The 27,284-nt window shown below is 51.2% G+C and overlaps 12 protein-coding genes across 12 annotated transcripts; 5 read left to right on the top strand and 7 right to left on the bottom strand.

The window, feature by feature from the left end:
- Window positions 1-985: 985 nt before the first annotated feature.
- Window positions 986-4,180, bottom strand: RAD16 (DNA repair protein rad16; the record flags this gene model as incomplete). The annotated part of the gene is made up of 3 exons (XM_056214738.1): window positions 986-1,214; window positions 1,264-4,024; window positions 4,087-4,180. 3 exons carry the CDS (start codon window positions 4,178-4,180, stop codon window positions 986-988), a joined length of 3,084 nt encoding a protein of 1,027 aa, XP_056072005.1.
- Window positions 4,181-5,103: 923 nt separating this feature from the next.
- PHO88 (phosphate transporter (Pho88)) lies at window positions 5,104-5,809 on the top strand (the record flags this gene model as incomplete). Its single annotated transcript, XM_056214739.1, has 3 exons — window positions 5,104-5,123; window positions 5,183-5,343; window positions 5,415-5,809. The coding sequence occupies 3 exons, from the start codon at window positions 5,104-5,106 to the stop codon at window positions 5,807-5,809; spliced, it is 576 nt and encodes a 191-aa protein (XP_056072006.1).
- A 512-nt stretch (window positions 5,810-6,321) lies between these two features.
- On the bottom strand, window positions 6,322-7,272 carry N0V89_005967 (uncharacterized protein; the record flags this gene model as incomplete). Its single annotated transcript, XM_056214740.1, has 1 exon — window positions 6,322-7,272. One exon carries the CDS (start codon window positions 7,270-7,272, stop codon window positions 6,322-6,324), a length of 951 nt encoding a protein of 316 aa, XP_056072007.1.
- Window positions 7,273-9,663: 2,391 nt separating this feature from the next.
- On the top strand, window positions 9,664-10,365 carry N0V89_005968 (uncharacterized protein; the record flags this gene model as incomplete). Its single annotated transcript, XM_056214741.1, has 1 exon — window positions 9,664-10,365. One exon carries the CDS (start codon window positions 9,664-9,666, stop codon window positions 10,363-10,365), a length of 702 nt encoding a protein of 233 aa, XP_056072008.1.
- A 505-nt stretch (window positions 10,366-10,870) lies between these two features.
- N0V89_005969 (uncharacterized protein) lies at window positions 10,871-12,473 on the bottom strand (the record flags this gene model as incomplete). The annotated part of the gene is made up of 2 exons (XM_056214742.1): window positions 10,871-11,146; window positions 11,205-12,473. 2 exons carry the CDS (start codon window positions 12,471-12,473, stop codon window positions 10,871-10,873), a joined length of 1,545 nt encoding a protein of 514 aa, XP_056072009.1.
- A 2,090-nt stretch (window positions 12,474-14,563) lies between these two features.
- N0V89_005970 (uncharacterized protein) lies at window positions 14,564-15,493 on the top strand (the record flags this gene model as incomplete). Its single annotated transcript, XM_056214743.1, has 1 exon — window positions 14,564-15,493. The coding sequence occupies one exon, from the start codon at window positions 14,564-14,566 to the stop codon at window positions 15,491-15,493; it is 930 nt and encodes a 309-aa protein (XP_056072010.1).
- Window positions 15,494-15,718: 225 nt separating this feature from the next.
- N0V89_005971 (uncharacterized protein) lies at window positions 15,719-16,574 on the bottom strand (the record flags this gene model as incomplete). Its single annotated transcript, XM_056214744.1, has 3 exons — window positions 15,719-15,930; window positions 15,994-16,281; window positions 16,331-16,574. 3 exons carry the CDS (start codon window positions 16,572-16,574, stop codon window positions 15,719-15,721), a joined length of 744 nt encoding a protein of 247 aa, XP_056072011.1.
- Window positions 16,575-17,657: 1,083 nt separating this feature from the next.
- Window positions 17,658-18,143, top strand: N0V89_005972 (uncharacterized protein; the record flags this gene model as incomplete). Its single annotated transcript, XM_056214745.1, has 2 exons — window positions 17,658-17,665; window positions 17,711-18,143. The coding sequence occupies 2 exons, from the start codon at window positions 17,658-17,660 to the stop codon at window positions 18,141-18,143; spliced, it is 441 nt and encodes a 146-aa protein (XP_056072012.1).
- Window positions 18,144-18,532: 389 nt separating this feature from the next.
- Window positions 18,533-19,753, bottom strand: ERG6_1 (Delta(24)-sterol C-methyltransferase; the record flags this gene model as incomplete). Its single annotated transcript, XM_056214746.1, has 3 exons — window positions 18,533-19,108; window positions 19,198-19,522; window positions 19,572-19,753. 3 exons carry the CDS (start codon window positions 19,751-19,753, stop codon window positions 18,533-18,535), a joined length of 1,083 nt encoding a protein of 360 aa, XP_056072013.1.
- Window positions 19,754-20,152: 399 nt separating this feature from the next.
- Window positions 20,153-21,580, bottom strand: N0V89_005974 (uncharacterized protein; the record flags this gene model as incomplete). Its single annotated transcript, XM_056214747.1, has 4 exons — window positions 20,153-20,799; window positions 20,848-20,937; window positions 20,987-21,440; window positions 21,494-21,580. The coding sequence occupies 4 exons, from the start codon at window positions 21,578-21,580 to the stop codon at window positions 20,153-20,155; spliced, it is 1,278 nt and encodes a 425-aa protein (XP_056072014.1).
- Window positions 21,581-23,057: 1,477 nt separating this feature from the next.
- Window positions 23,058-23,669, bottom strand: N0V89_005975 (uncharacterized protein; the record flags this gene model as incomplete). The annotated part of the gene is made up of 1 exon (XM_056214748.1): window positions 23,058-23,669. The coding sequence occupies one exon, from the start codon at window positions 23,667-23,669 to the stop codon at window positions 23,058-23,060; it is 612 nt and encodes a 203-aa protein (XP_056072015.1).
- A 2,229-nt stretch (window positions 23,670-25,898) lies between these two features.
- N0V89_005976 (uncharacterized protein) lies at window positions 25,899-26,795 on the top strand (the record flags this gene model as incomplete). Its single annotated transcript, XM_056214749.1, has 1 exon — window positions 25,899-26,795. The coding sequence occupies one exon, from the start codon at window positions 25,899-25,901 to the stop codon at window positions 26,793-26,795; it is 897 nt and encodes a 298-aa protein (XP_056072016.1).
- Between the last annotated feature and the right edge of the window lie 489 nt (window positions 26,796-27,284).

The raw sequence follows: 27,284 nt of genomic DNA on the forward strand, positions 1-27,284 counted from the left end.
TCAGGACGTGCTATGAGCTTTCGCCGTTCACGATCAACGACCGCCTGCACACACCCGTAATATCCGAAAGAGCGCAATACCACCAGCCCGGGCGTGGTCTGGGCTGCTATGATGTTTTGCATCACGAGTATGATGAAGGTCGATCTGGCGGCAGCGGAACGGGACCAACGCTGGGCGTCTGACCGTATATAGGTTTCTGTTACCAAATAGCGACCTAAAGGAGGAAATTTATGTCTAGGCAAAAACATCAATTTTGTCCATCTCCTCGGCTCCGCGGCGACTGGCGAAGCTCTTTTCATTTGTACCAAACGAACATTTGCGTCTTGTTGCACGCCCTATTGCGTTTCCTACGGTTCGAGTCATCGCGGATCAAGGTGCGTACGGCTTCAGGTCCTGGACGTGCGCACAAGTCATCGAGGCGCAAAGCACAACGAGCCTAGTCGAATGAGCACCACCGGAGTGCAATCCGAAACTCGTAAAATCGGTGCGCGCATGGGGAAGGTCATGCTAAACTTACTATGTACAAAGTGCTGGCGTTGACGTTGAAGCGAAGGCTGCACCAAAATCTGGGGAAGCGACGATCCACCCCCACGATGCTAGGCAGGTCCGATTATGCCGACGCCAGGACATGTGGTACACAGGCCAACAGCACCTTAAACAAACAAGTTGGTACCTTGTTGCAAAGCACCGCAAATCTGACAGCATAAAAACATAGATTCAGCGATTACCACAATCTTTATCGTACGCTATCCATGCGCCATATAACTGCTGTGAAGTGCCTTTTACGTATACCATGCACGACGCCGCTTCGAAGATACATACCCATTAAGCCTTTCAATATAAGAACAACGATCGCTCCTATCGCCGTCTGTAAACCATAAGCCTAAAGCTAATCCCTTGGGCCGGTGTGCATCATATCCGTCATAATTACATTGCTGGGTGGCCTTCATCTTGCTCTTGTGTCATGCACTTGCGCATGAATCGCCTAAGAACCGCGGAACAGGAACTGCAGGTCTTCCGGGCTCAGGCGGTCCATCGCGACTTTGTCGTTGTTGACCGTTCCAGCAATCATGGCTGCTTTCTTCTCTTGAAGCGCAACCATCCGCGACTCTACACTATCTTCAATGCAAAGCCGAGTAATAACACAAGGCCTCTTCTGTCCAATGCGATGGCAACGATCAGCAGACTGCCACTCGGCTGCAGGGTTCCACCATCTACGTGTGTTAGTGGTTGTACGTTAGCAAAACAAGAGGAATCACTTACGGATCCACGATGAATACCCTGGAAGCCTCCGTCAGGTTCAGAGCAACACCTCCGGCCTTGAGCGACACCAAGAACACCTCGACGTCCGGATTGGTCATGAAATGTTCAATGCTCTTCTGACGCTGAGCGGGTGTCATGGAACCATCAAGCATGACTGTGTTGAATCCAGCGCGCCGAAGACGCCATTCAATCAGCTGAAGCATCGATGTAAACTGACTGAACACGATGGACTTGAGTGTCTGCTTCTTGCTCCGCAGCTTGTAAAGATCATAAACAAGCATCTCAATCTTTGTAGACGACGTCCAGTTCTCCATCTTTATCCGATTGATGATGGAAGTTTTCTTGACTGACTCCTCGTCTTGCTCAAGCTCTGGCTGCTCGAAGTCGATTGAGAGAGCGATGTGGCAGCGGGGACAATCAGCATCGGTGCCGGAGGCTTCGCAAGTGTCCATGAAGTCTTTCACACATGCTCGGCAGAACTCATGGTGGCAGCGAGAGCGAACCGCGTCCTCGGCAGGCTCATCACAGATGTTGCACACGTAAACATTCTGACTGCCTTCAGCTGCCTTCTTCTTCAGAAGTAAATCCGGATGGTTGGCAACTTGACGCATTTGCATGATGAGACCGAAGATGTTGGCATAATTGTTGAGCATGACACCTTGCGCAACATAAGTGTCGAACTTACGAGCGGAGTTCGACATGATGGACGTTGAGAAGTCTCGCTCCACTTCACTGAAGAATTCGTTATGGATCACGATATCCTTCATAGGCAATTCCATCGAGTTCGTGTGATCACGCTTCATGCGACGCAACATGATGCGAGCAGTGATCATATGCAGCTTAGTCAAGGCGTCCTCCCGGAGCTCCGGATCATCGCCAGTGATCGGGTTAAGCAATTCCTGATTAAAGACGGAGATGTGCTCCGAAGCTCCGTGGTTACATGCTTTGCACATGTGGTCTTCATCGACAGTCCAATGTAGCTGCTCACAGTCGCAGCTTCGGCAAAAGTAATCTGCAAAAGGCCGAACCTCAAGGAATCGCAACAGAGAGAAGAATTCGCCTATTCGGTTTTGTACCGGAGTGCCCGACAAACACCATTTATAGGTGCCCTTGAGCGCGAAGCAGGCCTTAGCGACACCAGTGGTACGAGATTTGATGCTGTGAGCCTCGTCTAGAATGAGCCTATGGTACGTAATGGCGTGTAAAGGTGATGCTTCTTTAATAATATCCTCGCCACGTGTCCAGCCTTTGGTTTCCTTGCGGTGCAAAGACTCCAAGCTGTTGTACGACACCATGATAACGTCGTACTTCCGCAAATCTTTCACTGTCATCTTTTTGCACTTGGAATTGGTGCCATGATAGACGAGAACCTTAAGTTTGCCATCCGTGTATGCTCCGATTTCGTTGGACCATTGCATCAATGCCACAGGCGGAACGACGACAAGCGTGGGCTCCTTCTGCGGCCAGTCCGACATGATGAGCGAGACAGCCTGAATCGTCTTGCCCATACCCATCTCATCGCCAAGAAGACCACCTCTATAAGCGGTTTTCTCCTGCCGTGTCATCCAGCTAAGGCCCTCAAGCTGGAAAGGCTTCAGACGGCGGTTGATGGATGGCGGTTGTTCGGCTTGTTGCACTTCAAGCACCAGTACTTCTTCGAGCTCTTTCCACATGGTGAGCAGCTTTGGATGAGATTCCTCAGCACGTTCGCGGTTCATCGCACGCTTGCGTTCCCATTTGTCTGCAATATGAGCAAACCGCGCATTACGGCGGAGGCGTGCCATCTTCTCTTCCCGTGTCAGGCGTTTGTTCTTCTTGCCGCGTTGCTTCTTTGCTGCGGTTGGCTCAGTATTGAGGGCAGCCAGAGCACGTTTGCTGACTTTCGAAAGTGGTATATCGTCACTGTCGCTACCAGTGTCCATTTTACCTCCGATCGCGTCGTCCTCGTCGTCCAATGCGGAATCCGCAACATCATCGTCGTCGTCCAGCTTGAATTCGTCCTCGTCATCCACGTCCTCATCTAGATCAGAGTCTAGCACAAAGTTCTTCGCTGCCTTTGCACGAGCACGAGCTGAACGACTTCGTGAGCTGTTTCGGTGAGCGGCTGCGGGAGCTTTGCCCTTGCCTTTCCCGGTATATGTTGGTGTTGTAAGAGTCAGTGAGAGCGAATCGTCATCTGAACCTACTATGACTGCATCCTCCACGACAGCATCGCCCTTGCCCTTGCCTTTTGAAGTTGTCGCCCTCCGCTTCGCAAGTGGCTCTTCGTCTGACGATGAATCAAGCGAAATGTGATTATTGGGGTCCAACTCGTTCTCCTCCAATTGCAATTGCATCGCAAGCTGAGCATCAGCATTGATGTCGGTGTTCTCATCTTCTTCTAACTTTTCTATCATGAAGCGCGTTCGCTTACGAGAAGATGAAGCACCAAATCCGGCGGTTACAGCTGCGCTAAGACCACTCTTGCGAGTTATCTTCGCACCATGGCCGACGGAGAGAGCCGGCGTTGTGGAGATGCTGGTCCCTGGGGTCTCGTAGTCCGAATTCTCGAACGAAGGTGATCCAGTTGAGCTGTCTTGTTCGCGCTTCGGTTTCGCATCAGAGGACTTCATCGGTGGTATCGCAACTGCCTTGAGCAGTTGCCGGGTCGAGCTGTTCGATGCGCCAGCCTGTGCGGGCTCGACTATGTCGTCTTCAGCTTCGGAAGAATCAGGCACGAAGGAGCGGATGCGCTTTGTAGCAGGGCGAGAACTTTTCCGCACTTGAGTTTGCAGGTCAGTTGATGTACAATAGAATGGCCTTAGTGTGAAGGGATAAGCGTACCAGAAGAAGCGCTCAGAGTAGCGGTCGTAGTGTTTGCCATCTCTTCTACATTGGGGAGGTTCGACGACCTTCGGCTGGAACGTCGGGGCGCCATTTCCTGGACAGGACGACAAGGTTCAACCAGTTGACAACTACCAGCGGAGCGAAGGAGCGCTATGGAGTTGAAGTCACCACCGCAGCTGGGAACAGTGAGAGCTGCGAAAGTAAATCGCCCTGGGTGGTGAATCGTGGGCTGGAGGCCCCTAGCTTGCGCCACCGATTGGGTCGCGTTGAAAGTTGCGCGCGCTCACGCCGGTGGTGGCGAATACTGGAAACAAACTTAACAAGGGGAAACGAGGAAGCGGCAGGTGCACGGCTTTGTGAGAGGACCGCGACGATTATGTGCGCATCATCGCCTGCAGTGGCGCGTCCTGAAGCGCTCTTGAAAAGCGAGGGGGTACGGTCGCGTCGCAGCTGCCTGACCAGCCGCGCGAGCACGTGACCACTGTGACCACTTTAGATAACGTAGAGTGCCGATAAGGAGGAGGTCGCAGCTGATGGTCTGTACTTCAGTATCGCAAGCACCAAAACTACGTTCATGTTCCTCTCAATGGGTTCTTTGGCACAAGGGAACAAGTAAATCCTATGCCGCGAAGGGTCTATCGCGTAGCGAGGAACCATTAAGGGTTCAACAAGCAATTGCACGGTCCATGATGTTTCCCATACGCAAAGTGGTTCAAAGTGCTCTGATAGAACACGCAAGCACAATGTCCCCGTGTGTCTCAGTGAGAAAGGTATGGCAATCGAGCATGTGGTCAGAGAAGACTTTGGATGCGGCTAGAAGGGTGGAAGCCCAACAAGGGTTAGTGGCACTGACCCCAAGAACTGGCCTCTTTTGCGCAAGCTCTACGCGCATCCCGCACAAAAGTCGTCCCCAGCTCATCCTCTCCCACCACGCTCATACTGACAACACGAGACGAGGCCTCTTACGAACGCGTATCAATTTTTCAGGCACCGCGATCTCTACCAACAAACACCATGGCGCTCAACCCGCAGATGTACGTGGCTGTATTCGTCTCCAGTGTACAAGATCGCCTCTACTAACGATCGCGTGCAGTACCAACCTTCTCATCATTCTGGCGTTTATGCAGATCTCGAAGAAGGTTCCTTTTGATGATCCCAACGTCCTGAATGGCGTGCGAGCGCTGTACATCCTCTCCAACGTTATCATCGCCGGTATCTACCTCTACGTGCAGGCGCAGATCAAGAAGAAGAATGGTGCGTACATGTTGCGTGGCCACTGCAGGCCTCCCTGTGGTCTGCAGATCCCGCTAACAGGTCCCTAACAGACATGACCGTTGTCAAATACGTCGAGCCCGCTCCAATGGGATCCGGCGAGGAGCCCAAGTTCGTCGCGACCACCGTAAAGGCATACGATCTTCAGCAGCTCCAAGGCCTGTTCAAAGCCCAGCTCATGGGCGTCGGCATGATGGGCTTCATGCATCTTTACCTAAAGTACACCAATCCGCTGCTCATCCAGTCTGTCATTCCTCTCAAGGGCGCTTTCGAGGGCAACCTTGTCAAGGTCCATCTCTTCGGCCAGCCCGCGACAGGCGATCTTCAGAGGCCTTGGAAGCAGTCTGGTGGCCTCATGGGCGCTATGCAGGGCGGTGAAATCAAGACCGATAAGAAGAGCATCGAGGCCGCTGAGCGTGCTGGACGCGGCGGTGTCAAGGACGAGTAAACGTTCTGAGACCAGTACCTGGTGGCGAGGGACACTTGGACTAGCGATAGGACTAGCGATATCGCTATGTATACCGGATGTCCGACACAATTGTTTCTCGGAAGTGACGGCATCATTCTTCAGGCACACTCAGCTTAGACGACATAGAGTCGAAACCATTGCTATGTATGCCCTCTTTACGCATTGGAATCTTGGGGACCATGCGTTCGACTACATCAACTCCGCATTATGAAGTGATTGTCTTCCTGTAGCGGCATGAACGATCATCAACGTTATCTAGGGAGTCCTGTTAGTGCAGAATTCATCATAACATCAGAACCTATACAGGCCCTGAATAAGGACACCACTAGGATGGTGAGAGCATCCTCAGAAGTTCAAGGGAGAGAATCATGGATGCACAGGTGTCAGAATTCTAAACTTTGAGATGTTCACACGGGATAATCAACATCAATACAAGGATATAAGTACGAAGCCTGAATTTTAAGCCCTCATAGCTTCGAATTGATTGATTGTCATACAATGTTCTTGAGCTCCTGCCCCGCGAGGAATTTCCGCAGGTTGTACGCAATGAGCGTCTCTGGGTTCTGCGGTCTGCCGCCTGCTGCGTGTGGGCTTACAATCGTATTTGGTGTCTTCCAGAAGCGCGAATCCGTAGGGAGAGGTTCAGTCTCGAATACGTCGAGCGCTGCACCACCAATGGCTCCCTTGTCCAACGCATCGGCCAGGGCCGCCTCGTCAATTGAAGTTCCACGACCAACATTGACCACCCAGGCGTGGTTTGGGAGCAACTTCAACCTCTCTGCATTCAGAGCATGTTTCGTTGCATCAGATCCGGGCAGGATCATGACCAAGGCATCCGTCTTGGGTAGCAGTTGTTGAAGCTTGTCTTCTCCATATACTTCCACGCCATTGCGTACGCCGGCACTTCGAGCAAGGCCAGTCACGTTCGCACCCAGTGCTGTGAGCCATGGCGTCAAAGTCTTCGCGATGTTGCCGAATCCCCAGACCAGCACATTGGCACCTTCCAGTGATGTGAACTTTCCCTTTGGACGATCAGGTTGCGGTCCGCCCAGATGACCTGGCCACTTCCCTTCCAGTTGGTAATCCCGCATCTCGAAAAAGCGACGTGCCGCGTTCAACAGAAGCCCCAGTGCGTGCTCTGCAACAGTGTGGTCGTGCAATCCTGAACCGGTGCAAATGGTGATCTTGGAGGAATCGAAGCCCGCGCTAAGCACGTCATTGGGGCCTGCGGCGAGAGACTGAATCCATCGCAACTTGGTCAGGCGTTTGGCTTCCTCTTGGAGCCGAGGCACAGGGTTCGTCCAGGTTACGAGGATCTCGGCATCGACGAGGTTGTCTGGGATGGGCTCCTTTACATCGTAGGAATGTAGAGAAACGCCAAAGCCCTCAAGCAGGCCGACGTCAATTGCGAGGGAGGTTGGGTAGAGGAGTTTGGGAGCCATTGTATGAGGGAAGAGAAAATTTGGGTTTGTCTGGTTTAATGGTTTTGGAAAGACGTGCGCGTGGGAGGAGCTCCAACTCGTCGGCAATGGCGTCAGACGCCGATACCCCGCCATCGGCGTTTGAGCATGGCGGTACTTGACGGCGACTTTTTGGCCAGGCGGATTCTGTGGACATGGTCTTCAGACGGAAGAAACATTCACCGAATACTCGTATTTGGCGGGGTAATTTGCTGTCTCGATGTCCACGCCGGCTGCACCTTGCTGAGGAGTCGTGATGGCTGGATGCGCTTACCCGAAGCGGAGACATTTTACGAGACTCCTCAGAGGGTATGTAGGTACGAACATGAACTGTTCATATTGACGAACGATCCGCGCTGCAACATGATAAACGTTCCAGTTCACCTGCAATCTTCTTCGATAATAACATTTCTTTCACAACAATGCTACCGTTTCAACGCCGCGACATGATGTGGTAGCGCGCCTCGATTCGAGTACTCCAGTGTGAATGATTGACAATCTACTAATGTTATACGCTCTTTTACGGAACAACGGCGAGAGAAGACTTAGCATGAGAAGGCAATATTCTCCGTTCATGGTCTCGTGTCATTGACAGCTTCCTTCACGAAGACGGGCTCACACAGACGCCATGATGTCGTGTTGAGCACCAAGGATCACAGCGAAAACTTTGACGACGGAAATCTTGCATGTACATCAAGTGGGCGGTGGAGGAGACCCTGACACAATTCTTCAAAGAGCCAGGACTGGACATGCACTGCATGCAATAGCGGGTGCACCCTCAAAAGAGTCTAGACAAGAGTCTTTCGCGGCTGCGCAGTGCTTGGGAATCGACACCAGGGAGCAGTACAGCTCAAGCTCGGCATATCCTGGCCGCGATGTCCGCAATGACGAGCCCCAAAGACGTCCCGTTGGTTACACTCGGCAGTCACATGGTGGCTGTGGAGCATTGTTTCGATGACGAGTCTTGCAGACGGAGGAAAGCAGAAGAAGAGAGAACATCGCCGCCTTGATGCGGCTGAGCAACGGTCTTGGGCACTGCGATGGTTGTCAGGTCTGCAACTCCTGTCTTGTTGTTTCTGTACCATCACATCACAAGAAGGCCTCACTGTTTCTGACAGGCTGACCAGTAAGTCGACTCAACACAGACACGACGCCAACTACCGCCGTCTCAGCAGACTTGCCGGATACACATGTGCCTTGGCGCGTGGGGCGCGTAAAACGACGTGCTCAACACTTTGCGATGCTAGACGATAGCGGCTAAGCGCTCGGTTCTGCGCCCCGGCCGAAAGCGATGGCGCAATCCTGCTCCAACGACGATGCGGCGATGCAGCCGAAGATCCCCTGTGGCCCTGACGCCATTCCTCACGCTTGGCACTAAAGGCACCGCGGGTGAATGGAGGAAACTGCGGAGAACATGTTGCTCGACCGTCTAGGGCGTGGGGGAGCTCGTGCCCAGGTCCAGAGGGCTGTCGATTCTGTTGCTAACACACAACGTACAAGCGACGCCCTTGGACAAACTCTACCTAGCGCCGTCGAACCTCAACACCAAGCTGCAGGTGCCTTTGTGTACTAGGCCGATCGACCTGCCCCGTACGCCACCCGAGCGACTCCATCTCCGCTGTCTCGACCGTCACTACACCACCCTCTCCTACACTACACCGTTCCTCTCAGGCGGCTTCCTCTACGTTCCGTTTCTATTGGACTTGTGGCAGACCATGTCAGCTGCATACTGGGCCGCGGTACCAGGGTACATACACCATGTCGGATGTTTCCCTGGAGATACCGCTCCATCCGCACCCCACTCGTAGAAGCGGGGAACAAGCAGGGATGGCAGCGCGAAACTTACGCAGTTCGGTTGCCTGATATATCGCACGTCTGCTACAGCGCGACTGAAGTTGGCTCTTGTGGGGCACCACCGCGCAGCCAATCTCGGCCTTCAACGCCAGGGCTCGGGGCGTTCCTGAGCCTGTGAATGGTGAGCAGAACTGCAGTGAACTGCGCGAGTTCGGACTCTCCTACACCACTTTTCTCTTGCTTAGGTGGACACGATTGATCGCATCCTTGAACTGTTGCGCTATTTAAACCGCGCGTATTTCCCTCACTGAAGCACTTGCAGCCAGTATTCTCGCGTTTGTTTCCCACCACTCTCAAGAAGCAAAAGGTCCAACAAGTATTCGCCCCTGTCTCGCCAAGGCTGACTTCTGGTAGCAATTGGAAGTAGCAAACATACTCAATTACTCCCAGATCGTTTCCGTGACTCCCAAGGCCGAGCCCGAAAGCAACAATCGTGTCATTAAGCCCAAACGTAATCGCCCAGTCCCCCAAAGCAACCACCACCCACCACATTTGTCCAAACCAAGCAACATTATCGCCATGGCCACCGTTACCACCACCAACAACAACCCTGTCACCACCAACATGGACAAGAAACCTGTCACCACCAACATTGAGTGGCTCAACCGCGCTTACTCGGCCAAAGGTCTTACCGATTTGCGCTCCCTTTACGATGAATGGGCTACTTCGTATGACACAGACCTGGTACAACCCAACCAAGACTATGTCGCCCCTACCCTCGCTGCCGCTACATTAGCTAAGCATCTCGGCCCTGAGCAACCACTGGACAAGATGCAGATCCTCGACGCTGGCTGTGGCACAGGCCTAGTTGGTGCTGCTCTCGCAAAGCTTGGTGCCAAGCATATCAGTGGCATCGATCTTTCCCCTGGTATGTTGAAGGTCGCTGGTAACCTTCATGTCTACACAAACCTTGACACCACCGACCTGTCCAAGCCACTCGAAGAGGGCACCGATACTTTTGATGCCGTGACATGCGTCGGCACCCTTACACACGCCCATGTGGGCCCAGAGGTATTGTCGGAATTCGTTCGCATCGTTAAAAAAGGCGGTTGGATCGTGGCTACCATCCTGGATGACATCTGGGAGGAAGTTGGGTACCGTGCTGAGATCGACAAGTTGCTTGCGAACGGCAAGGTAAAGCTCGTCAGCGCTGACTCGGGTGACTATCGTCGTGGAGCCGGTGTTAGCGCGCGCATGGTGGTTCTCGAGGTCATCGGTTGAGTATAGATGAGGCTTGCTGTTTGTCATCAAAAGCTTTCTCATGCTGATCGCGGCACCGCTGTTTGGGGTGGGAAGAACCTCCGAGCAGAAAACTTCGCCTACGTCCTGTGTCAGCTACTCCGCCTCCAAATTGGTCCCCTGGTGGAAATAGTCTTTCCAAAGCATCATCCATAATCGAATGTCAAGAATCCACTTTCACTGTCATGTCTTGTTTAGTGTTGTTTTGTCACTAAACGTCTACTACCTAGCATAGGACTGGGGCATGGAAGACCAAGAGATCCTAAACCAGCTGCTAGGAGCAGTCGGAACTCCAGAGGCCAGGATTGCAGATATGCAGAAGAAGGGTTGGAACGAGTATAGGAAGCGATGGTCCCATCGTCGAGCGTAGGTTGAATTCTGCATGATACGGCGACTGTGTGCTTCTCCTGGAGCACAACCTCCGTATTCGGCTTCCTCTCACACTGTATTTTCATTTCGTAGTACTTCTAAGACACTGCAGGCTAGTCTATGCGTCCCATGCTCTCGCAGATTCTGCCTTTTTCCAACCTTGAATCTCGTCCAGCGTCAGCACATAGTCGCTGACATAGATCCGCTTGAGGAGGTCTAAGCTATTCCAAGAGCCACCAGAAATATAGTCCCCGCTCCAAACTGCAAAGTATACCCAGTCTGCTTGGTATGCCTGCAGCTGATCGGGCTCCATTACAGATCCGATCTCTGCGGCAGCAATGATCTTAGTGTCGTTTGTCAGGGCAAGAAGGCTATTGTACGTGGCGGAAATCGGCTAGTATACACACATTAGCTTTTGGTGTTCTCGACACCGTGCTGAGGTGAACACTTACCCCATGATCCCCTTGGTTGTAGGTGTCTGCGCTGACGATATCGACCTTGTTGTTTCCTGGGTACCATGCAGCAGCGACGGAGTTCCACTCCCAAATCAGGTTATTCAATTTGTGGTGGTTCGTCAGTCGGTCGTACAGAATGTTCCATAGCTTTTTCGCGGGTTCTGGTCCTTTCGCTCCCCACCAGAACCACGCGCCCTCAGCCTCGTGCAGTGGACGGAAGATGATCGGCACCGCTGCGGCCTGGAGTTCTTTCAGCTCTACGGCAATGGTGTCAATATCATTAATGAGAAGGGTGTAGTTGGCGTTGGTGGTATCCTGAAGGGCCGTCTCGATGTTGAAGTCGGTAGCATCAGTGTAGAAGCCACTGTACCATGGATGATCGGCTGTATTGTACAAACCTGCTGGTGCTCCCCAATGCCACTGGAAGGTGATTATCCCTCCTTTCTTCGCGAAAGCTATTGCCTTCTCAACGTCCGTCGATGAAGCGCCGTAAGCTTTCCGGCTTTCAGTGTAGTCCATGAAATCATAACCGCCGATGGCTGGAGTTTTGCCGACGTTCTGTGTAACCCAGTCAAGCGAGGCCTGATCATGTTGGCCAGACAGGATATTCTTTCCGTAGATGTTGCCGAGAAATTTGAGCAAGGCCTTCGCATCGCTGTTCGCATTCTTGTTGATAGGCGTAGTCGTGATTTTGTGAGCCCCACGCTTAGCGGCCGGCGCAATTTTAATCGAATCTACGAGATACCAACCCCAATTATTTTGTATCTGAATAGTGTTCGATCCAGCATGGAGCAACACTTGCCCAGCCGAGACGGTCGTCCAGTTTGTAGTCGCTGGGAGAGAAACTTGTGAGCCACCAACGCCATTGAGGATCACAGTAGTGAATTTGTCTCCGTACGGCCCGTTGTAGACGATGCTAAGGTCATAAAGTTTCGAAGCGGTACTCGAAACGTTGAAGGTGATGGTATCCGTTGTAGTGTCGAAGCCTTCTACATATCCGGTCCCTGTTCTTGTGAGCTTGAGAAACCTTGTAACCGGCCGCATGGAAATTTGGACGTTTTGTACGTATGAAGTGACATGTGCTCTACGAATGCTCCAGGATACGGACGCAGTGACAGATAAGAGACTCCACGAACCGGTAAAGCCTATGACAGAAGTGCCAACCGTGACGCCATTCAAAGCACCAGATTCAGCTTCGTATACGATTGTCTGTGCGAGAACGCTGCTCACAGTAGCGACAAGACCAAATGCTCGAGAGACCAACATTGTCGCAATGGGGGCAGCTTGATCCAGTAATGGCGACACTGCGACACAAACATTCTAATGCCTTAAATATATCACCAACACTATCGGATTTTGGTGCTTCAAGGATGCCATCACTTAGTAGAGCTAGCTCATGATGAAACATCGAGAGAAGGCATTCTTTTACCTTTCGAAGTCCATCAATGAGAATAAAAGCAAGACGGTGCCGAGAACAAATAAAGGAGCCCGCATGTCGTCGCATTTAATGAATTTAGATTGTGCTCATATCGACAACATAGGGATGCCGCCCGACGGTCCGATTAGCGAACACAAGCGCCAGGTCTCGGAATTGGGGACAGCCATGGCGACATCGAGATACCAAGAGTACGCAGCGGCGCTCCGAGATGCTCTTCTGTTGTATTCGTTGCTACGGATTGCATCGTCTGGTAGTATGCGACTGGCCTGCACCTGCTCGATGATGTAATCTACCGTTGCTTCCTGTTTGACGCTAGTACGAGCCTGCAACAACTGGATCCAGCACATACCTCGGTTGCAGTTGATAGCTCTCGCTGCTGATACCTTAAGGTAGAATTTCAAGCGCTTTCCGACCCACCACTCAAATTGTTCAATAGAGAAACCATTGTCAATTATTTCTTAAGATGGATCGCCTCAAAACTGCTTTTGCAAAGTTGTCAAGCAATTTCCAAGCACCAGTTGCGAGCAATGAGGGACAAGTTGATGTTTCCCCTCACGCTGGACTACGCTCGAATACCCGTTTAGCCTGGCCACCGAAATTTGCTTGTCCTCCTCGTGTACTTGGCGAGGTCAAAGACGTATCTGGCCGCCAGTATCCTCGCGACCTTGGCCGATCGGTCGAACTTGGAGGCCAAGTATATTACTTGTTTGGCGATACGTTCTGTTTCAACGACAATGGTGATTTTGTGGGCGTAACGAACAACAGTATTGCCCTTATCCCCAACCTGAGTAATCCCACGAAAAGCAAATATATTCATCCGGACCCTAAAGTCCCCGAGTTCGTGCCGTATACGGACGAGGAGAAGAAATTCTGTGAGCGACCAGAAAACATCAAAGACAACAGAAGATTGGTCAACTGGTCGTTTGGTGGCATTATCAAGGCCCCTGGCGGTGAAGGTCGAGAAGGGTGGTTGTTCTATGATCCAGTCGAAACGTGCGGCGGTAACGCAGTGAGACAAACGGGCGTTGGAGTTGCGAGAGCAAGAATAAGAGGAATTGATGGCAGCATTGAATGCGAACGAGTGGGGACGTTTCCACTCTTTCCTGAGGACGGGCCATTGTGGGGTAATATGTCCAATATATCCGCGCCAGATGGTTGGACATATCTATTATCAGGAAAAGGCCTTGACAATTACATGGCCAGGATCAGAACAGATATGGACTTCGCAGACAAAGCAAACTACCAATTTCTTAAGAAAAGTGGAAAGTGGGAATCGACATACACACAGCCGCATGGGCCTTTTGGGGAGCTGGCCCATGATGTACTCTGTGGGCAAGGCCAAGGAGCAATCGTCCACGTTCCTGACTTCGCACCACTCGGCAAAGAATACCTCTGGATTGGATGCGCGAAGTTCATGGTAAGTAAACTCTACGTGGGTGCTGCGCCAAGACCTGAAGGACCATGGGATGTTCACGAGCTCGGTGAAATGCCCAAGATCACTGAACACGCAAAGACAAGGTACTGCATCTATCCACACCTTTGGGGGAGTAATCTGGGCGAAGGGAGGATTCTGATCACTTGGAGTGATGATGGCACTCTAGGAGGGAAGGTCGCTGCTGGTATTTTCACATTTGCTCTACAGTAGTACTTGTGTGATTTTGGATGGAGGGGTGGAGATACTCATTGAATGTAGCATGGTATGTATGGACTGAGGCGTGTTGGTACATGTATCATTGGGAGATGATGTCATGTTTGATGTCTACCAACACGGACTAGTGCCCCGCCGCTCACCCTAGGCTTCATCCAGGCACTGAACTGCGTACTGTACATTCAGCCCTTTGTGACAAGCTGCGCCCTACAGCTGACTATAAACATGCTGTGACATCTTCACATCCCCATAACCACTCCATCTCAACCCATGGCGAATTCCAATCACTCTCCTGAGCTCCCCACGCTCCGCACCTTCCGTCCCGGTGGAACAACCGGTATCTACGCCTACTACGATGGGCGCACATGCCCCTGGCATTCCTCAAACTGGTACGATGAGACCTTGGCCTTGGGTGTAGCGTCATACAGTATCATCGGCGGGGATGCCGCCCTGCTCTTCGACGCAGGTTTAACGCCTGCGCACGCAGCCCACATGCTTGCGCACGTGCGGAGCTTAGGTGCCAATAGTGTGATAACGGTGTACAGTCATTTCCACGCCGATCATATAGCTGGAGCTTCGGCGTTGCGAGAGACGAGGATCCTCGCGCACAGGGGCACATACGAAAGATTGGAGAAGGACGCGGAGAAGTTGAGAGACCCCGACGAAGGTGAGGGACCCAGTATCGACGTTGTGCTCCCCACCGAGACCTATGAGAAGACATTGTCGCTTCAAATCGGCAGCATCAAAGTCGAACTGCACAATTTCCATATCCACACCGCAGATTCCACGCTTCTTTTCCTCCCAGAATCAGGTCTGGTATTCGCTGGCGATATGCTCGAGGACACCGCGACCTACCTCTCAGAACCCAAAGATCTCAAGAAACACCTACGGGAGCTGGAGCGGATGGCGCAATTGCCTATCAAGAAAATATTGCCTGCGCATGGCTGTCCAGACCGGATCAAGGCTGGAGGTTTTGATAAATCGTTGATCGATACTACAGTGCGGTATCTGGCGGCGCTGGACGAGCCTGTTGAGGAGCCCGTCGCGTGGGCAAAGAAATTGGAAGAGGTAGTGAAGGATGATTTGGTCGCAGGGAGATTGATTTACTGTCAGGCATACGAGGGCGTGCATCGTGAGAACATTGAATATATGAAGGAGATACGAGAAGAAAGCACTGCTATCAATACAACGAAAAATTGAGATAGAGTACCTGGCAACTGCAGTAGAAGTCCGGCTTAGTAAGTGCAAATGGTCAATGAACGACGAGAAAGCTAGAGATTCCAAGATTCATATGAAGCGTCAGGATCGGCTTCCTCATTAAAGTGCACCTCCAATGAGGAAATATCTCGAACTACGGATCAATTGTCATGACAATTCTACAATCTATTCGCAACTTCAGCACTACATATGCATCCAGGCCAACGATTACGGAGTCCTATCCCATGGCTCCATCAATTTGTTCCCCGCCACGGTCTCGGCAAACTTGGGAATCGCTGAGGAGTGCGCCCACGGTTTCAATGCTAACTCCTCCTTAATGGTGTGCGCGAAGCAACTGGACCATTGATTGCGCGGATAGGTAGCAACAACTGACTCGATGGTGTATTTGCTTATGAGAGTAGGGTTCTTGCCGGCGTTATCTAGGAGATTCTCGTTAATGCGAAACTTCTTCGGTGGCTTCAGTTGCTATACTTTGGACGTACCGAAAAGAGTGGCAAGTTGGATCAATTGCCCGACGGTCGTGATTGTACCGACATCACCCAGGTCCTGATGTCGAATTATTGCTTCGACTACACTCTCCGCTTGCTCGTTAGATGCGCCATACTCCTGTAGTATGTTTAGTGCGAGGTATCCTCCGTAGAACTCGAACGATAGAAGAGTCGCATGGAGGTTTTCTGGGGTAGTGCCGATGTCGTGGAGCAGACTTGTCAAGTAGTAGGTCTCTAGACTTGGTAAAAATGATGGTAGGTGCTTTTGAGCGATGGCGGCGCCTGTTCACGTCATCAGGGTTGGCTGCGATATGTCGTGGTTGGGGTGTACAGGAGTGCTGACCGTAAAGGTATACTCGCATAGAGTGATTGTATACGTGCTCCGGTAGTCGCTCTCTCGCATATTCTGTCACCTTCTTTGCAAGCTCGGTGTCAGGTAACCGAATCTCGGCTACATCATACGTCGCAGGATTCCACGGATTGATGTTTTTGAGAAGAAGCGATTGATCATGCGGAACGGAAGTCCATCCATAGGTCTCGAGGGTCTTGTTAGAGTGATCTGCGAGCTTAGACATGACCTTATATTACGTTATCAGAATTGGTAACGGTGAAGATATGCATTTCGTAAGACTGACGACTGTATGATTCTCGGTATTCGTGATAATTAAACCTGATGTTGTGGTTGCCGAAGTACTGTCGTTTCTCGATATTGGTCGATAGATGCCTGCTTCTTATGTATTGTTCAGCCTCCATTGCTCAGAATCTAGAGCAACTGTATCGCAAATCTATCTAGATGCAATCAAGTCTGCTGAGCAAATAGCCATAACAGAGCATCATTAGGGTTAGGGGTCCAGCCAATCAAAATGCTGACGAATGTATCATAGGGCGCGAGTCTGGAACGAGCGAGAAAGTTGGAGGGTTAACGATGCATTGCGTGCACAATAGGGCGCAATATGTCGCATGTGCCGACATACCGGGCCGACTCCGTATGTTTCGGCGCATCGGCAATCAAATCCTCAGCAATGATTTGAAGTCCGTATCATGTGTCCGTCCAGAATCTGGCTCAATGTCAACAACGCCTCCCATTTGCCTCTAGGCTTGACTAAAGCTATTGGTCACTACGGTGCGAAAGTGATATTATGATTTGCTTAGGTCGGACTGTGTCACCTCTCTTTTCGACATTCTCGAAAACATTGGATGTTTATCATTATCTGAAGGGCGGCTGCTAGCCTAAGTAAGAGTTGCGGCGGTGGAAAACTTCATGCATAACGTCAGTCATCCCCTCGATGAGCTAGAATAGGCTGCACCTCTCTGTGGATAGCTATGGCCGTTGCTCCGAAACAAAGACCTGCGCACCACAAGCTTTATGTTGCCTCATCTATGATAGTGGACTATCAAAACTGCTCTGACGCTGTGTGCGGCGGGCTGCTATCTCGGTATGAAAATCTTAGTGTACTGGTCCATAACAGCATTGATGCAGATTCAAAAGACTCTCTTCATGTTGCTAAGTTGTATCTACATGAACAGCTGCGCTTGGCCTCACTGGTAACCGAGACCCCCATAATACAATTTACCCAAGTTCACCCAGAATATCTTAAAAAGGCTTCGGCTTGTATATATCGGACCTTCGAAAAGATTACACCACAGCAACGCTCAAAATGACACGGTTCGCTGGAGATTGCGCGCGCGAAGGTCGTTTGCGCTACAACAGTGCCACCACAATGGCCGATAATCTGCTGTACCTGTTCATCAACCACATTCCCGACCTGTACCAGTCTAGTCACGATGTCCTGGATTCCTTCTACGAAGCCCGTGCTTCCATGTCTACGGCCGGCGTTACGGTTCCAGATCTGGAGGCTAAGGCAATGGAACTGCAAAGCCTCGTGAATTGCCTAGAAGTCAAAGGCAACCAGGTTGAGGCACTCCTCCGCCAGGTCGATCTTGACACTGTCGGTAAGCTGCTTAGTAGTCTCTCGATGTACCAGGATCTGACCGAGGCGCAAGCAAGGGGCATGGTGTTGGAATACTGTCAAGACGTTCGGTTGAAGTTCTACTGGTGTCGGCCACAAGCGTTGGAAGTAAAAAAAACCATGATAGCTGGCACGTTATCGCAGGTCAAGAGGGCGCGAATAGATATATTCTAAGTTTGGTGAGCTGATGTGTTGCCCCCCATCTTGACTCACGAACAGCTTGTCTTGGTTCCGACGGTGTTGTGGTTCAGCTAAGAGGTCCGTTGAAGAGTTATAAGCATAGTCCACAAAATCTCTCCATTGTTCCTTTGCATTTCTTGTCCGAAGTCTATATTCGTATCGAAAATATCGTTTGTACGTCAGTTTCATTGGCTTGCATTGTGCGCGTGCGCGGTTGTGTTGGTTTCGTGTTGATGTCACAATAATCATCAGCGCTTGTTGATAGCGACAACGGGATGATGTCGCCGCTTTCAAATACCTCTGTAGGATGTATATTGGAATCTAGGTGCAGGAAGCTCTTGCATCATGACCACCTCCGACCCAGAGCCGCCGATTGGTGAACATCACGCATCTGGCTTCCGGCCCACCATCAAGAACATAGGCGTGAAAATGCCTTTCTTTCCACCATCAATCAAAGCATCCGCGGCGGTGATAAATTCTTCAGTCATCTTCAGCGTCCCCTTCGGAGCAACCCTCACTGTCTCCAAGACTCTTACGATCAGCTTCACACCTACCCTACCCCATGGTGTGTTCCTGATGACCAATAGCCAGTCCTTGATACCTTTCGCATGCTTGACGTCTCCGGATATCGGATACCACCATGGTATTTCGTCTTGTTTCTCGGAAAGATCTTCGGTTACGAGCAGCTCGAACCCGACGCTTTGCATTGCTGCACGGGCTACTGCTTTTGTCTGAAGCGATGGAATGCCATTGCCGCGCTCAACACCAGATCGGGTCGCTTCGTGGGCAGGGTCCCCAGGGATGAAGTTGTCGGTGAGTACCCATTCAAAGACGCCAAAGATGGAGCCTGGTCGTAACACTCGATAGACTTGGGCGTATACATCTTCCAGAGACGGTGCGTGGACGGTCGCTTCTAATGCGAAGGCTGCGTCGAATTCACCGTTCGCAAAAGGAATATCCTGGGACGTGATGCGTCAGCAGTGTACGATGGACAGACATAGCAGTCGCCCAGAAGTCACTCTTAGAAGTCAGGATGCATGAGACTCACCATGAAATCGCCTTTCACAAATTCCACCATCTTCTCCATGCCTTCAGCCTTGGCCATATCAGCCGCTTTCCGTACTTGGTAGCCATTGTTATTCAGGCCGACGACGTGGCAGCCCGTAAAGGCAGCGAGCTCTTTGGCAGGACCTCCGACACCACAGCCGACATCAAGCACACGCATGCCAGAGCGCAGACTCATCATATGAGCGAGGTAATGCTCGTGCCTTGCAGTCGCCTTTTCTTTGTTCTCTGGACCTCGAGGATATCGACACATGTGGAACGATTGACCCCAGGACTCTAGATAGAGGTCTGTCGCGGCGTCATAATAGCTGTTGCCAGTCTGTCAACCAGGTACTCTGAACTGCATCAAGCACTCACTCGTTGACCAATTCGCCGTATTTTTGCTTTCGGGTGTTTCGAGCGTCCTCGTCATCAGGCAAAGCCTCCCCGTTCTGCTCCCAGTGTCGCGAATAACCCTCCGTCATCTTGCTGTGGGCTTTATCCCTGTGGATGGCCGTGCTCAGGGTAGCGGCAGACTGTGTGGTTCGCGCATCCACCATTGTTACGGCAACGAAGGAACGGAGTAGATGCGACTGCACAGAGAGGAACGGGCACAGGAGGTACAGGCGTGTACGACATGCAGGGGCAATGCAGTGAGGAGATGAAAGATTGCATTTGCCTGGCTCGAGTTTGCCTTATGAACGACGACGGCGAGGCGCAGGCGGCGCGTGGTGAAGGGAGGCGGGGGTTACATGCAGAGCACGGGCGCTTCAGGTATTGGAAAGCAAGGGCGTTTGCAGATGGGCACATGCAGGGTTCCCGCCGGCTCTCATATTTCCCTACAACGGGGGCGCGTGGCACAGCATCGCACCCGATATGCATCACAATGCATCTCTACTCTACCAACCCCAAAAGCGTTAGATCCTCCTGTAGCGTATTTGGCTCGTGCAGCCTGTCTTTCAGCCCCAAACCGGTCTCACCTCATCGCCCCTTGCAGTCGGCAGCCTTTCGAAGCCCGCATCGTTCGGCCTCGCCCTGCCCGTGTACATCCACCCGTCGTTCTCCACATCATCAACCGAGCTCAACGCCCCGCTCCTACTTTGGCTAGATGTCGACTTTGCACTCTGCGAGCGACTCCCGAGACTATTGATGAATGTCAAGACTCCGCTGAGCTTCGGTCCATCTAATTTTGCCCTCGGCAAATAACTTCTGGTTCCTGACATCGAAGCTTGCAGGTGGGCGTCCTCGTTGGCCTTCGCTCTCATCTGCTGGATGCGGCCACGTAGATTCTCAGGTCGCCGAGGACCTTCTCCGTTGCCAGCCAGATTGTGCAGACCGTGTTGCTCCTCCTGGCCCCGGCGTTTGTTCTCCACGAAAACACTCCGGAAAGCAGCAATGCATGCCATGAGCACAGCAATGCATGCCTCAAGGTACAAGATAAGGTATTCCGACGTGTAATCATCGTGGCCTCTGAAACGAGTCAGAGCCATGCGAGTTATCGTCGTGGCTATCATCACGACTGAGAGGCAAAGGAACACGGCGATGGCGAATTTTTGTTTCAGCTTCAGACGGACATTCCGGAGGATCCAGATGGGTATACTGACAACTGTATGCATGTCAGAAGCAGCCAATTCCAACCAGCACTGCCGCTTACTTATTAGGTCCGTGACAATGTCAAGGAAGGTGACCATTATGCTCAGTGCCAGCGTTTTCACAAATGGCGTCTCCGGGGAACAGTGCAGGACTACGCTGCTATCAGTCTACTGATACAACACAAAGAGGCATCGACGTACTCAATTCCGCGCCAACATAGGGACAGATAATCCAGGCTATCGTCCACGAGAGACACCATGTTACGATCGATAGCGCTACCGCAAACCAGTAAAATATCGTTACGCGTCTGGAAACGTTGGCGATAAGAGATTTCAGTGCAGCCAGAAAGCATAGTTTGACTGAGCAGATTGCGGTCCAGATGGCGGCTAGTAACGAGTAATTAATTGCCTGTGCCTGTCCGATGGCTTGGAGGTCCTGCAAAGTCGGAATCACGGTTCTCTCGTATTTGAAGGCATTTAGTACATAAATCAGGTGACAGAATCGATAGATGACTGCCGTCGCAGAGATCAATGCTGCATATCCGAATAAGAGGATATAGTCGTCCAGAAACAGTCGCCGGCGGATGACGAGGCGGACGCCGACCCGGCCGAGCAACGCGATCGTCGCAAGAGCGAAGAAAAATCCAATGATTGTCTGTCATTGCTGCATCAGCGAGAAGTATCACGTATCTTGGCGTTTACACGTACTTGGAAGATCTCACGGCTCACTCGTCCAGCGTGGTCAATCTTGTAAACTGTAGCATCGTCATACGAAGTAGGGAACAAGTTCTCCATTCTGTCTGAGAGTACTGCTACTTAGGTAGAGTGTGCGAAATCGCATGGGTCACTTGGCTGCATTATGTTATATCACGCCTCCATCCCAAGGGTCGTTACACGGGGCGAAGCTGTTGCAGACAGTGCATGGACAGCACTGCGCCCCATTGCATGGTTCTGCTGTAGTACACGGTACGGCCCCCAGATGCTTCAGACTGCTCATGCGGCATGTCAGACTATTCCATAGGCCGACGCTAATGTAGTGCGTCATACATATGTACCATAGGTAGCTAGCATCTGTGGTTGACGGGCCGTCGCGAGCTGACGAGGATGGGATACTTACCAGCCCTTGCGTGTACGATTTGGCATCCAATAGTTGTACAAGCCATGGGTGCATTTCAACATTCGGTCAGCACCAGATCTCGGCCTTGATCTCTGCTTACCTTCTCGCAAAAGTATCCCGGGTCAGATAGCGTATCTTCTTCCGCACTCGCCTTTGTCGTCTTGTTAGTCGCTTTTATTTCTTAGAAGGCGCGGAGAGCGTCTTCTACCCCAGGCAATCGAAATGCTTCACGTAAAGTTCCCTTGTACGAAGCTTCGGATGGTCCCCGATACGATGCGCTCTCTTCAATCTTTTTTTTTGTATCTCAAAACTGTGATGGCTAGATGTACTGTATATATTGCTCTTGAAAACGCAATGTCTGAAGCAGAGAGAACTAACAAGCTTCGTCAAGAGTGATGTACCTATACACGCCGTCTGACACTAAAAGGAACCTTGCCAATCGGCAGTACAGTACCCAATCCATGATTCGCGTGACTTGCACGCAGAGACCGCTCGTTTGCCGCAATTTCAATATCGAAAAGCATGACTATAGCCGCCACCATGACTAGCATATGATGTTTGGCCAGATGACGACCGGGGCATGCTCTTGGCCCCCCACCAAACGGAACCCATACACCCTCAAGTCCACGGAGAGAAAATGTCCACGAATCCTCGGGAAATAGCGTACTCGTGGCTGCAGGGGCCGGTTTGCAATCCGAGTCTGTTTTTGGCACCAGGAACCGGTAAGCCCAGAAGCGATCCAGGGGTTCTTTGCCGCCGTCCGTGTTCCATTCGTCGCCGTGCATATGCGCGACATGGGTTGATACGAGGCAGATCTGATCTCGCGGCACCCTCCACCCGTGCAGATCCACAGAATCATGAGGAAATCGTCTGACGATAAACGCGCAGACCCGAAGTCTCAGTATCTCAGTGTAGATTGATTGCAAAAGCGGGTCCGCACATATACGATCCCTGGTCTGCGCCTCACTGATGAGTGATTTGATATCGGCTACAGATCGAGCGCGTGGCAGTCTATTCCGAATCTGTCCCAGCAACGTGGAGTCCCGGAAGATCTCCAACACGGCCCAGAACGCTGCTGGCCCAAGGCTGACGTTGACGCTGTAAACATGTCAGTGAGATGCACAGTATTGGTTTACTCTCTTGAAACAGTGCCACTTACGCCCATGCAAATGTCAGATGGACTGAAGCTAATCCTGCGGCGTCAGCATCGTCCATTTCCAGGAAATCAGCCTGCCACTTCCTCAGTCTTTTCGAACCCCATTTTCCATCATCGTATTCGTTATCTTCCCAAGGTGCAACGTCGCCATCAACGCCAGTGGCAAACGATTGCCATCGATGCAAGTCAGATAGTAAGCGACCTCTTCGAGCGAAGGCTTTCGGTATCAGCCATTGGGGAAGTTGATAGGTAAACATTCGCGTATCCTTGAAGAATCCGGTCAGATCGCTACAAAAGTTCGACGTTGCTGTCAAGTGTGTTCCCCATAAAGCTTCAGTATTGGCCAGCGTCAAAGCGCCTTGTACAAAGGCCACGAGATCTGGCAGAGGTGTCCATTCCTCGCTGATATCGGACTCGGCCAATGTGTTATAGAGGCGTAGAGCGTAGCGTTGGCAGAGAGACGCAGTATCTGAGCCGCTAAGGACATCCTTGAAAACGGAGTGACTGAGCCTATCGGTACGGTTCTGTGCCTTCACACAGCTTAGAGAATGCGTTTTGGGGCCACTTCCGGAGTCGTCGGCCAGATATTTGTCAATGATCTTCTGCGGCATTGCAAACCAATGTTTGAACAAGTAAACATGCATTGCCAAGGCGCGAGAGCTGAAAGAGTGTCTCCATAGGCGGTTGATGTATTCTTTCCCTTGGACCAGATGCACTGTTTCGGTCAGCAAATCCATCCTCGAAGGATATGGTTTGCCATGCGAAGCTCTATATCGATTAGCTAAAATCTATAGACACAACAGTCAAAGTACACTGACGTGCAAGAAGTTAGGATGGCTTTTGGATTCAGGAGGAAGTAGATCGTGTTGACAAGCGATATTATGGGTCGGAGGAGGTAATAGACGTTCATGGATGATGTGGAAGGTTTGAGAGGTATCCGGTCATCCTGAATGGTTTGGCGTGTAGACATGAGCTTCGGGGCTACGCGAAATGCCAGGATGCAGAAGACCAGCACAGATAGAGCTCTATGGTTTATATGCTCAATTGCATAATCTCGAGATTGAAGTAGAACACGAATGAGGGCCATGTCGAAGCCCGGGGAAAATGGAAGGGTCTTGAAAGTGGAATTAGGAAAAAGCATATCGGAATGACTGGAAAGTCGATATTTAGCTTGAGTGAATAACATTGAGCTGTTAATGCACAACTTGACTCTTATAGTGATGGGTATGTATCTGCCAGACACCTCTATGTTCTGAGAGCCCTCCTATCAGACCCAAGTCTTCGCAAAACCTTGGGAGAACGGACCCGGGATACCGCGAGGTCTGACATGGGCCTGAGAGAATCTTGCTTTCACCTAGTCGCAGCTGGGATGGTATGGCAATCCAGATGAGCACTAGAGTAGATTGCAACTGGAGGTGGTACCCGAACAAAATGGGGCCAGAAGCTGCGCCACTGGTTCAGAAGCAGGCAGAATTCGGCGTTTTACCCTTGTTGCAGCTGCAAGAGCATCTCAACATGCACATGTGTTTCACCTCGTATCTTACCTCCATGTGGATACGTTGACCGAGGCGCAGCGAGTTCTGTACACCTTCCTCAAATTGATTTGCAGAAAGTGCGTCCCAAGCAGAATTCCAACTCCCTCTTGGAACTTCACTTTCTTGCTCTACATCGCAAAAGCCATGCCCGACAACTCGTCACTTTGTTTGTCTGGAGTCGCCCCAGTTTTTCTCGCAGAAACGTTCTTATGTAATGCTGGGTTCTACTGTACGTCAAGTTGCTGTAAAAATTCAAACTAATTGCTGACGTGGTTTCACCAGGCCCGAACAGCAAAGGAATAGAACCCCCACAGTATTGTGCCCCGACAAAGGAATGTCAAGCTGTTCGGCTTCAAACAGTGGAAAATACGTGCGATCGGCCACAGGGAACCTATGAACCAATGGTCTGCTACAAGGGATACTACTGTCCACGACTAGGAGACCGGATGTACTTATGTCCAGCCAAGCACTTTTGTCCCTCAGGGACAGAATTGCCCGTCAAATGTGGGCCGCTGTCAATATGCCCATCTGGATCCTCCCGCGAGTTTTATTTAGACGGTTTCGTTGTTGCTTTTGTTCTAGATATTATCCTATTGATCGTCATAATCGCCCCTGTGTATCTCGGGCTGCACAACTTTAACCTCAAGAAACATCGCAAAGGCAGTCGATACAGCAGTGAAGAGGTCTTAGAGGCACATCAGGCACCCATACTCTTCTCAATCACGGACGACCATCAGACTAAACATCCAAACATTTCTATCACATATGAAGACATTTCTTTTGAGCTCGATGAGCTCACTCGGCCCTTGGTATCTTCTGTGTCTGGAAGCATTCACACAGGAACGCTATGTGGAATTATCGGGCCCTCTGGCGCTGGGAAAAGTATGAGCCCCACTTGGTATAGAGAGTCTGCTAACAAATAGCAGCAACGCTTATGAGGTTATTGATGGGAAAGCTTGAGCCCACTAAAGGGATCGTGAAGGTCAACGGCCTGCAAACGACACTTTCTCGGTAGGTCAAGCTCACTGCTGCAGCGAAGGCAGAAGCTGACATGGTAAAAGGTTCAAGAAGCTCACCGGCTACGTGTCTTCTGATGATGTTCTCTCGTCGCATCTAACGGTGCGTGAGAATATACTGCATGCATGTCGGCTACGAGGACCTGGCAACTGGTCTGATAAGCAACGCTCCGCTGCGACGCAAAGCATCATGAAAAATCTTGGTATACTTCACATCCAACATCAACTGGTCGGGGATAACACTGTGTCATTGATCTCTACAGGCCAAAGAAGACGTGTCAGTATAGCTATGGAGCTCATCTCCGCTCCTACGATGCTCTTTCTAGACGAGCCTACCTCTGGGCTTGATTCAACAACGGCCATGGTGCTCATGGAGCTGCTAAAGAGTATTTCGGAAACGGGTGTGATTGTCGTGTGCATACTTCATCAGCCGCGGCATGAGATCTTTGACACGCTAGACCACGTTATGCTCATGGCGGAAGGCATGCAGCTATACGCAGGCTCACCAGGAGAAGCTGCAGAATACTTCTATAGCCATGGCTTTGTCATACCCAAGGATGCTAACCCCGCAGACTGTCTGCTGGATATCGCTGCCTCAAAAGCAAGAAGCGCATCGTCCCATATAGGAACTGTCGACACGGTGCAACAGCTTGCGCGGGTGTGGGAACAACAACATCGTGTCCAGCGCGAAGCCACGCAGCATACCAGGGTCAAGCTCGAAAATATTGAAGCATCACCAGACGCAGTAGCCGATCTAGAATATGCTGCTGCGCTACGGGGTGCGTCGTGGCTGCGGCAAGTCCAGTACTGTTATGTGCGGGCAATGAAGCAACAGTTGCGACAACCCATAAGCCTGCTCTTGGAGACCGCTGTTGGAGGAGTCGCAGGATTACTCATTGGTTTAGGGCTCTATTCGAACAAAGGCATGCATTTTCAAGGAGTGTATCTCACCCCGTTTGAGATGCTGTCAAGTGCGGTGGATTACACAACAGTACCGAAGATTGGAAACATGATAACACTTGCCATAGGTAGGTCGCCAGACATAGAGACATGTTTCGTCATTTCACTGACTATAGTGCGTCACATAGCTCTTGCAGCGTCAGCGCCCGGCGTAAGCACCTTTGGCGATGAAAGTACGTACAAGATGCCGACCCGCGCACAACAAGATCGAGTCAAGTCAGACTGATGCACTATTGCAGAACCACTGTACTGGAGAGAAACGGCCGCCGGGCAGCGTCGTTCGGCTTACTTCACCGGTAAAGTCTTGGCAACTATACCTCGAATGACGCTGTCATCCTTGCATTTCACCAGCTTCTACGCGATACTTGCGACTCCTTCGATAAGCTTTTGGAAGCTTTACGTATTGGTGCTGCTGTACTTTTACTGTAAGTAACATCCATCTCATACGCGTATTAATTCTATGACCATTACTTACGCGTACGAACAAAGGTGTGTATGGGCTAGCTTCAGCGGTATCGGTTGCAGTAAAGCGCGAGAATGGTGCGCTTCTCGCTATGATTCTGTGCCTAATCATTGGAGCATTTGGCGGTTATGCACCGATGTTGTCAAATGTTCAATCGTGGCATCTAGAATGGCTGTGGAGAATGTGTCCAGGGGTAAGTTGACAACGCAATGGAAATTATGAAGATCCCTTTGCTCACATGTTCTAGACATG

This window comes from Didymosphaeria variabile (genome assembly GCF_027946475.1).
Source record: "Didymosphaeria variabile strain IMI 356815 chromosome Unknown scaffold_4, whole genome shotgun sequence".
NCBI classification, from domain to species: Eukaryota; Fungi; Ascomycota; class Dothideomycetes; order Pleosporales; family Didymosphaeriaceae; genus Didymosphaeria; species Didymosphaeria variabile.